Source organism: Gavialis gangeticus, unplaced genomic scaffold (genome assembly GCF_001723915.1).
Source record: "Gavialis gangeticus isolate Ggan-Ray unplaced genomic scaffold, GavGan_comp1, whole genome shotgun sequence".
NCBI classification, from domain to species: Eukaryota; Metazoa; Chordata; order Crocodylia; family Gavialidae; genus Gavialis; species Gavialis gangeticus.
In genome coordinates this window covers 8266953-8277892 of record NW_017728993.1, presented here as the reverse complement: position 1 = coordinate 8277892, position 10940 = coordinate 8266953, and the positions used below count along the sequence as shown (strand labels likewise).

General features: G+C 46.4%; 1 protein-coding gene across 1 annotated transcript in view; it reads left to right on the top strand.

Moving 5' to 3' along the window:
- The first annotated feature begins 37 nt into the window (after positions 1–37).
- The window catches only part of PGM1 (phosphoglucomutase 1), a 61895-nt gene continuing 50992 nt past the window's right edge, over positions 38–10940 (top strand). The window contains exon 1 of the mRNA XM_019528455.1: positions 38–345. Within this exon, the coding sequence (XP_019384000.1) occupies positions 100–345 (246 nt within the window). The 5' untranslated portion in view covers positions 38–99. The remainder of the gene's footprint in view (positions 346–10940) is intronic.

The following is a 10940-nucleotide window of genomic DNA, read 5'->3' as shown; positions in this document are numbered from 1 at the left end:
GGGGTGGAGCGAGGGCGGCTCGGCGGGGGAGTGCGGGGCGGGCGGCCGGGTCACACTCCCGCCGGGCCCGGACGTGCCCGCACCGCCGCCGCCGCCACCATGGTGCAGGTCGTGAGCGTGCAGACGCGGGCGTACGCGGACCAGAAGCCCGGCACGAGCGGGCTGCGCAAGCGGGTCAAGGTCTTCCAGGACAGCCCGCACTACGCCGAGAACTTCATCCAGAGCATCCTGGCCACGGTGGAGCCGACCGAGCGCCCCGCGGCCGCGCTGGTGGTGGGCGGCGATGGCCGCTTCTACATGCGGGAGGCCATCCAGCTCATCATCCGCATCGCCGCCGCCAACGGGGTACGGCCTGGCCTGGGGCCCGGGGAGAGGGAGGGCAGGGGCTCCCCGGGCTCCGCGCTGGCCCCGCTCTTGCCTCGCCCTTGGCTGCTCCTTGACATTTAAGGTAACCTTTGAGGCTCCAGAGATAGGGTTTCCCCAGCTGCAGCCAAAGGTCACCCTGATGTTGGTCCCAGGGGCCGCAGGGCTTCTGCCATGACTTGGAGTGGGCGGCATGTGCCCGCTGGTCCGGGCAAGTGGCGGGCACGGAGGAGCAGCTCCTTGCAAGCATCGCTCGGGCCCCAGGGGCGGAGAGTGTAGCCCGGTTCCTAAAGGAATTGGACACATCCTTGGAGGAAAGGGGCGGTTGTCTCTGCTGAGCACGGCCTCAGCACGGGAGCTTCCTACACCCAAAATGCTGGAGACGGAAAGAGGAACAGGGGGCGAAACCCGGGTCGTGCCCTGTTCCCTCTCTTTCAGCATCTGCTCTCTGCTGCAGGATGGTGGGTGAGATGGACCTAGGGTCTGACCCTGTAAACGGCAGTTCTTTATGTCCTTATGTTAAGTGGGTTTGATCTTCATGGAAACTTTCTTTTTCCTTGGAAGCAACTCTAACGGGGGACATGGGAGCAGCTTTTCAAGTATTTGAAAGGCAGCTTTGGTTCTCCCCTGGCCCAGAAGGCAGGATAAGAGGTAATAAACCAGAGGAAAACATATTAAAATTAGATTTTAGGAAACGTCTCTTAAACACGGGGCAAAGAAGCAAGTTCTTTAGGAGAGCTATAGGATCTGTCTCATTTTCTGAGTGGACAGGTGTTTTTCTTGGGATGGTTTAGGAGCAGCAAGCCATGCAGAGGGTTGGACTAGGTGACCTTTGGCTGTGTGGTACACAGTGACGAGTTTATTGTATAATCTGGGTTATTCACAGATTTAAAAAATGCAATAGGAGTTAGGTACCTTGCATCCCTTAATAGCTGTACCTAAATTCCTACCCTGTAGCAGCAACTGTGTATTGTGTAACTAGCAAGCATCTTCAGCTCAACCCACCCTTTAGTGCTGCTATGCCTTTAGTGTGTGCTTGTAAGGAAGCCTAATCTGTGCTGCTTTATGCCTAAACACACGTGACTATTGCACTGTTGAGGCCTATTTGCTTGAGGAAACATAGAAAGTATAACTGACTTATGACTTTAGTCTCCCTAAGTGGTTACAATTGTTACATTGTCAGGGAAGTTCTCTGCAAGTCTGTGCCTTACAAAAGGGGTAGTAGGAAAAGCAGGAAGTTGTTGTAATATTATGTATCTATGAAGTGGAAGTAAACTGACACATTGATGCATCAAATGGAGACTAAGATGAATGTATATTGCCTTCTAATGATGTGCATGGTAATTCAGAAAACTGGCTTCATAGGTGAAATGTTGAAGACATCTGATGTCTATGGCTGCAAACAGGGAGGTGTGTGACTTTACTGATGTGTTCAGTTCCACATGCTACTGAGTGGTTTTTTTTTGTTTTTTGTTTTTTGTGTTTTTTAAAATAAATAATTAAATAGATCGATAAATAAATAGTAGATCATGGTGTACATCTAAGAGATCTAGTCAGGTGCCTGATAAATCCACCTGTATGAAGCCTTGCAACCATCACATTAAGATGGGGTGGGCAAAATACGGCCCAGGGGCCAGATCTGGCCCACGGGCCCCTAAAAAATTTAGAAAATTAATATTTATTTGCTCCTGGCTGCCTGTCAAAGATGACAGGAGCCAGGGACAGTAGGACCCAAGTGAAGCCGGTAGCAGGACCCAGCAGCAAGACCCACCCAGCCCTGCCCCATCCCCCCAACCAGAAGCCCCTGCCTAGCAGAGAGTTCTGGCCTGGGGCCATCCCTGCTTCCCTGTGCTGGAGAGGGAAATGTGGCCCTCCACAGCTTGCAAAAACTTGATAAGCGGCTCTCCACCCAAAATAATTGCCCACCCCTGCACTAAGACCTTCGATGTATACACCTAGGCAAGAGTATGGAGGAGGGGAGGCTGCCCAGGACTTACCGTTCTCTCTTGAGACCACTGAGAGAGTCCAAAGGCCAGACTGAGCCCAGGTGTTCAGTGTCTCAATGCCAGAGGACAATGGAGAAGAATTGCTGCTGTCTGCCTAATGCCTCAGCAAGGGCACATTTCTGTCAGGGTGATGTCCCTTAGCTTTTCTCCAGCCAAGGAGTATCCAATAGGCAGTGGGAGCTTGGGTTTTATGGTGCCTTGTACTTACCTTACTTTGGAGGTTGCAACACTGTGGTATTTTTATAAGAGCTACCTGCCACAGGTAGCTTCACCATGTTGCCACCAGACCCTCCAGTCAGATGCAGTTGATGGTCATACCCAGAACCAAAATAATAAGTAATTTAGTAGCAAAACCTCCAAACATGAGGTATTTGGGATGAAGGGAGGTATCTGCTTTCAATGTGGGACTGTTCCCTCTTACTGGAGTGACTTGTTCAGGATTAATGTTAGTTGTGTCAGTGGATGTCTTTCTTCACCTGCCAAGTTGGTGGTGTGATGCTGCTAGGGACAGCTCGGTTGGAGGTACCTTGTGGAGACAACATTTCCTCAATGGGACTTCCGTGGGGAGCATGACAAATGGAAAACGTCTTGCTGCTTTGGGTGGCTTGCCTCCTGGCTCTTCTGATTTGCTTTCGGCAGCAGAAGACGGTAAACTTGGCCTCCTGTTAGACAAAGCTGTGCACAAGCCTAGTTGCAGGCTGGCTTGACAAAAGGACAAGGGTGGGCTGAGCTGAAGATGCTTGCTAGTTGCACAATACACAGTTGCTGCTACAGGGTAGGAATTTAAGCACCTACATCCCTTAATAGTTGTACCTAACTCCTACTAATTTCACTGACTTCAATAGCAGTTAGTCACTAAAGCAGTAAAAGTTACTTGAAACCAGTATCATCTCACAGGACAAAACTGATTACTGTTTGAAGATATCTCTTGTGTTTTATGATTTCCTTGTTCTAGCAGCTCACTTTCAGTTTGTGCATGGGCTTGTTACTCCTCACCAAGAACTGACTTCTTCATGTGTCTGCTGATGAAAGGAGTCGAGGGGGGCAATTCTCTTGAGATTAAAAATAAAAACAGGAGCTTTTTCTTTTCGTCAGGTTTTTCTCTTACAAGGAGGTGGGATAGAAAGGAAGCATTTTTGATGCTCATCTGTAGCATACGTGCAAAGCTGCACTGCCAACAGAGACAGCTTTGGATCCTCATGAATAAGCAAGCAGGGGAATTGGTTTCTGCAGGATAAAAGACTGGTTTGTCCCATGTTGGAAATGTACCTAGGAGTCTAGTGGGATCTGGCATTTCTCCAGGACCCTGATCACTCACTACTCCATCAGGAGTGCTTCAGTCCACTCCAGCACTGCCAAGAAGTGAGAACTGCAGACTGAATTTAAGCAGCTGTTTCCTCAGGCGGGACTAGAAGGCTTAATCTTCCACATAGGTCTTTACTACAGTTCACTCAGAAGTGCAATAGCTATCTAGAAAAGGGATCCTCCTTAAATCAAATGCTTGTTTACCTTGTGGTTACAATTTTACTTTTTGGAGGGGGTGAAGGTAACAGGCCAGTGGATATTTCAATCAATCTCTGTGCAAACATGATGCACATGTGCAGTCCTGTACATGTGTGCACTCAGACAAGCAGTGGTTACTTGGAGCCTGTTCCTGGCTGCAGCACCAGGTCATGCAGTATAAGGACCATGCCAGGACCTGTGGGCTTTCCCTGCTTGTGGAGATGTTCCCCAGGCAGGGAAAGCCAGCCAAGTGCTCTGGGGGCTTGAGGAGCTGACTCCTACTTGGGATGCACAAGATTGTCTCCTCTAGGTCCCAGAGCACTTGCCTGGGATAGCAGGAGAGTGTGGACAGCTCAGGGCTGCTGGTGTTCTACTGCTACGTTGCAAATAGATGTCGGCCACAATGAAGTAGCACAGTTTATTAGTACCTTTTTGTTGGTATCCTTTGTTGCGCCATGTATGTGGCTGCCATAAAAAATATTGTGCTGCCATAAAAATATTTATGGCAGCACAAATGTGATGTTGGGTGACGTGTTTTTATCCTAAGATAGGTCATTCTTAGGACAGAATTAGACTCTGAGAAGAAATGGGAAACGTTGCCTCCTATACATGGTCTCCAACTTTTTCTTTCTTTCTTTTTCTTCACAAGTACCTGGTACCTTTCCTTCTGTATTACTAATTTAAAAATAAACAGCTACTTCACAAGAGATCAACTGCTTGGCTATAGCCAGAGAGATGTCAGGCAGAAATATGGTAGTACTGCAACTGAAGATATACTTTACTTCCTAAAGGAAGCAGAAAAATAATCTAGAATGATATGGGCAGCCACAAAAGAAATCTCTGTTTATTTTTACTTCTTTCAAATAAGATACAAATGTAGACTGACCAACCAAATATGCAGCATTACTGATCTCTCTCTCTCTTTCTTTCTTTTTTTTTTTCCTTCCTTTTTTTAAGGTTACTTTAAAGTCTAAATTTGTGGTGCTAGATAAGGCAAGGTACAAGATGTGTCCTGTAGAAGCTAGGAAAAGAGCCACTGCACAAAACAGGCCAATTTGATGCAATCACTGGCTGTGTTTGAACTGCATTGATCTAAATGAAACAGAGATGACCTCTAGCACTACCAAACCTGGGTTCAGAAGTTGTGAGTCATGTCCATAAGAAATATGAGTCAACTAAAAATAGTGAATGTGTTCTGCAGTTGTTTTACTATATTTCTATTTAACTTCATTTGCTGCACAGTTTCTGAACATAGAAGGTACACCTGCTTCACTGTTTTTCTCTGCAACCCTGAGAATTAGGGATTTACTTTGCTTTTTATTTAAGTGGAGAGCTTATAGGACAGTAGCTTGACTGGTTGCTTTGGAAAACAGGAGGTAGCACAAGACTAGTGAATAAATTCCTGAGAATTGGCAACACAGAGTTGTCCAGACAACTGAAGTGAAAGTGGTGGTGCTGCATTTGTACGTGTGTGGAAATTATTTATTAGAATAGTTTTGAGGGGAATCTGTGTAGAAGTGAAGAGTTCTTCCAAAGGAATATTGGGAATTAAATGTGTAACTAATATGCAGACAGTGAGGATAGGTTTTGACTGTAGTTATAAATCCTTTGTTTGTAGTTTTGTTCAGTTGCTTGTAGCCAAACCAACTTGTCTGATAAGAAGTCACAGTGGAATTGATCTATACCAGGGGTGGGCAAAATGCGGCCTGTGGGCTGGATGTGGCCCGCCAGGCTACTCTATCCAGCCCGCAGGGCCCCTAAAAAATCTAGAAAATTAATATTAATCTGCCCCTGGGTGCCTGTCATGTGGCCCTCAATGGCTTGCCAAAACTCAGTGAGCGGCCCTCACCTCAAAATAATTGCCTGCCCCTCATCTATACCATAAGTTAATCTGCCTGTCGCAAAGCCATACTGTACTGGGAGGCCAAGTGGCTTGGCCTCATATGATGATGGGTCCCATTTTTGGTTCAGGACTTTCTGGTATGTTGCCCAGCTAGCAGTTGTCCTAGTTTGGTGACACCATTACAGCTCCATGCCATATGATCACTAGTTTGAGGTGGGGGTAAGCATGATGGGGTGGTTTTTGTCTATTATCTTATCCAAACTGAATATGCCTAAAGATTTATCTTGGCTAGTCATGGGCTATACATTGGACTGGCTTGTTGGAAATTATGGTTGTTCCATGGCTGTTCCATTTAACTAGTATGAGAACACGGCGTGTTAACTATAACCCATATTGTTTTGTTGCAGTTATCTAAGGGTCATTTTGTGCATCCTGCTTATTTGAGAGAGTTGTCTGTTGTGTCAAGAGCTTTTTCATGCATATTCTTGTATTTTTAGTGTCTGACCCTTGCTTGGACCTGTGTCAAGTTATATTGTTGCTTGAATATAAATTGAGATGTTGTCCTGGTCACCACCTACCTCTTACTGAGAATCAGAATTGACATTATGTAGTAATTTATCTTAAATGTAGGTAAAAATTGCATTTTCCTTGTGATAAATCTAGGTCCGATCATGAGACTAATACGGTTCTAGTTTTCCACTTGTGCTACCTTCTCTCGAGTACCCACTGCTACCGTTTCAGTAGATATATTATCTCCCTGGTCTCCCATCAAGCAAATAGCCTGGTAGAGCTGGAAAGCATCCAAGTTTGAGCAATTCTGTTGCATTTGTACCAAGTCCTGGACTGTGCTTTGCATGTATATGCTGGGCTTGTTTTGTTTAAGCTCGTTGACAAATGCCGTGTTCAACTGCTTTGGGAAAGTGAAAACAGTGCTTCCACTAAGAACACTATATGTATGAAAGGGAGGTGGTTTGTGTGATGAACAGCACTGTAACCCTCTCCTCCCAAGGAATAGTTTTCATGATGGACAGAAGTGCGGTCCACCCCTTCTCCAATATGACACTTCATTTCTGTTGCTCTGCTTATCTGCTCCTTTTTCTCCATCTTATTTGCTGGGACACCCAGTCCTATTGATCTGCATAGGAACATTTGCAGTCCTTTTTCTTAGGACGGTTACCTTTCTTACACTACTTCCTCTTAGCCTCTCCAGTGGCCTTCCTTTCCTTTGTGCTGCTCTGCCTCATGCTAAGCAGTATGCTGTAGTGGAGGGCTGTCCAGTGTCTGAGGAAGCAGGAGCCACATGCCCAATGAGCCACACCAGTGGGAGCTACACACCACAGGGGCTGCACTAGTGGGGCCATGCCATGCAGGGGTGTGGGCGCTCCCTGACCATGCTGCATTGTTCACATGGGCACACTCTCACGCCGTAGCACACGCAGCTCCCTGTGGGCTCACCTGTGCTACGTGCTACAGGTGCTCTAGGCTGCTGGCTCACTGAGCACAGCAGGCTGAACCAGGGTGTGTTGTCCTGCCCCCTGAGGTTGGGTCAGGCAGAGAAAGCCAGGGGAGGGAGGAGCAGCCCTGAGTCCCTGGTTGCTGCTGTAGCTGGAGCAAGGGGCAGCAGTGGTCGGGTAGGAGCCAGAGACTGATGTTAACCCCTGTTGGACAGCCCTGGTCTGGTCAGTGGATAGATACAGCAGTGAACTGGGCTTCAGAAGGCCTAACTTCTGTCTGAGCTTGGCCACTAGCTTCATGGGAGACCTTGGGCAAATCATTTCCCCTCTGTGCCATAGGTTCTGCATCCAGTATGGGAGTAAGGATGCAGACCTCCATTGTAAAGTGCTTTGAATGCTACTGCTGGAAAACACTAAATAAAAGCTGGATATTATTGTTACTCAGCCAGGCTTCAGTGTCTAGCACTGTCCTGTTCTGTCAGTCACCTGATACTGATTGCCCTTTGACTTGTCAAAGACTCATGGGTGATAAGACTTTTTTCCAGTTTGTCTGGTTGGGGTAGAGTGATTTTTAAATCGCTAGGTGGAAAGCTTCCATTTAAATAATTAATTTTAATTAACTTTTTCCGCTTGTACTTTGCACTTTTCTTGAGAGAGTGTCTTTCTCACTGATTTATAGTAGTGAATCTACATATATTAAGGATTATATAATAGGGCCTTTACATTAAACTCAAGACATCATTTGTTACTGAGGAAGGTATGCCATAACTGTACATTTTTACTTAAGCAATTATATGAGTTAATGTTTTCAAATTCCTATTAGTTCTGAATTTTTCCTATATTTAAAAACGGCTAGAAAATTATTTACTAGATAATGAACTTTCTAGCTCAGCTCTTTGTTGAGCAGCTGCATTAAGCTGGTAAATGGAATTTAGTCAGATTCATAAAAGGGCACATCAGGTTAAAGGCTTGAACTCCAGAGTTAGATGTCACCCCTTGAAAAATGTGTAGTAACTGCCAGGTGAAACTTTAGTGTGCTCACTCCACTCAGTTTCATGTTGGGGTAGCATTTGTTCAAGACCACTTTCTCCCCCACCCTATCTAGTGATCTGTAGCACCTACTTCTGGCTGCCAGCTTGAGTTGTGTCTGCTTCTTACTGTAGAGTAAAATCCAAGAAAAGTTGCTCCATCAACATTGTCATGCGTCAGCACCTGCAGCTCTCTCCTTTTTTTCCTGACTATCTACTCTCCCTACTGGCTGTTGTGTGTAGACCCCTCTTTCTCCTTGGAATCTGAGCCCCATGTCCTCTGTGAAATAACCAGTTTAACATGGTAGAGGCAGCACTGTAAATGCATGAGGCTACATTTCAGATATGAATGAAGAGGATAGAATAAATTAGTACCATTATACTACTTTTTATGGTGCGCCATTTCATTGGAATGCCCCAAACACAGGAAAGAAGAGTGGGTAGATATAAGCTGTGGCCCTTATTCTTCTTGCAAATGTTGTCACGATCACCATTGGAGATAGCCTCGTTATCTCGAGTCTGGCATTTGGGATCTGCTGAGCTTGCAGAAACAGCCATATAACAGAGCTATAATTATAGCCTGGGGGGCTGAATCTCTTGTCACACAAGTTTTAGGTTAACATAACACTGACCTCGGTGGAGTTGCTCCTGATTTTTATCAATTGAAAGACAAAAAAGAAAAATAATCGTTAATCCAGAGGTGAGGTTTTCTGGTGGCATCTGAGATCCTTCCTGAACTTTGCATTCAGTGACATTCAGACCTCTGAAAACAAGTTTGAAAACTTTAACTTGTCAAATTCCAGCTATCAGGAAATACAGAGCTGAGGCGTACACTAGCTCAGGGGTAGCTAACCTGCAGCATGGGTAGGCAGCTTGTGTGTGTGGCATGCAGCAGGTTGGGCAGGAATTAGTAGCAAATCAGGCAGATCAGAGTGGCACTCGGGGAGGGCACAAGTTTAAACTTGTGGCAGTCCTGCCAAAAAGGTTGGCCCCCACTAAACTAACTCAACTTTAGCTCTGCTCTTTTTGAACAATGACCCAGTATTTCCAAAATGCACAAACTTTGCCCTCTGCCTTTGCAAAAAGAACATCTCTCCTGTCAGGACAGGGCGCACAACCACTGTGACGTGGCACCTAACCCCTTTTCTCTGTTGAGACAAAGTTTGTTTCAGCTGAGCTCCCTACACTGAACCTATGTCCCCGGACACAACCTCACCCTTGCTAAATTCTACTCTTTCTCCAGCTCCTCTTACAGTCCATTCACGACTGCCTGCAGGATTCCTTTTAATACGGGACTTTCTCTACACTTTGTTAACCCCATGCTTCTCCCTGCCTCCTTGCTGACAATCTTTGGCACAAGTTTGCTCCTCTGGGCTGCTACATCCTACAGAACATCCTACAGAACTTGTCATGAGAATGAGACACAATGCATCCCTCCTAATATCCCCCATACTTCTCTTTGCAGCTTTTTTTTGTTTTGTTTTCTGGGGAGGAGTGTAACTTGGATCCCTGCCAAGGGGCAGGATTCACTAGATTTCCTCCAATCATAATCACCACTATATTAAGGTGCTCCAAATAATATCCACACCAAACAATGCAGATGCACTTAATGTAAATGCAACTGCGGTGCACAAAAATAGCCCCAGTGTCTCTTGCCAAGTCCCAGGTTAAGATTGCATGGGTGTGTGCCTTAATGCTTCACTTCCTGGTTTTCAGAGGTTTGAGTGTTGATATTCTGGGAGGATCTGAGATATCGCTGGCAACCTTAGCTGTGTGTTAGTGGTGGCTTGTTGCTGTGAATTCCTAGTGGGTTTTTAAACATAAAAAGAAAAGTTTTTGTTTTGTTTTTTTGCAGGGGTGAGTCCTAATCTTGCCAGTAATAGTAACATGGGGGGTTTGCACTTGACATGCTGCAGTAGCTTCCTGAAGGATGAGGATGCTAGATAGCTCTCAAGTGGGTCCCCCACCCCTTCTGTCCATTATCACACACTTTGTGATAATGGAGTGGGCTGAGGTCATGCTTTGAACTGTGCTGAGTGCTGGCAGGGCTTGTAAAAGAAATCACAGGCATGGTCTGTGTCCCAAAATCTTGACAGTTTCATTGCAAGTGAGTACAGGCTGCACCACTCTCCTTCCTGTCCTGTTTGCCATGAAACATAATTTCCAGCCCCATCCCTGTCCCATTGGCGGTAAGCCAGCAGCTCTCTAGAAATCTGCAAAGTTCCTCCTTGCTGTCAGGCACCCTCTGTTGCTGAGTACTCTTATCACGGGTACCCGCTTGTGTACAGAATGGTCAAACACTTATTCCTTTACTTTTGTAGGCCAAGCTGTCTCCTGAGACAGACCCCCTCCCCCTCTTCTACCAAGGCCTCCCAGCCATGCCTCTGGTCCACTTCCCTCCCAGCTGTTTCCCTCTCCACCTGGAGCTGTCACATGCCTCAAGTTTTTATTCACTGGATTTCAAAGATTTAAATCTGTATTACCTTCAGGGCCCCACAGTTCCCATGGGAGGCAGGGAAACGGGCTGAGCCCCCTACAGAGGGAAGGAGTCTCCCAGATTGCAGAACACGTGGGATGGTGGGAATGCAGGGCTCCTGCCACTGCAGAAGGTCAGCTCCTCGGATTTAGTACGCATAGAGGAAATGGGGTGGGGGAAGTAGAGATGGCAGCCCAGCATGGCTAATCCTGCTCCCCTCCTCCCTCACACACATGCACAAGGCACTAGTGCCTTCCCTTGCCGTTC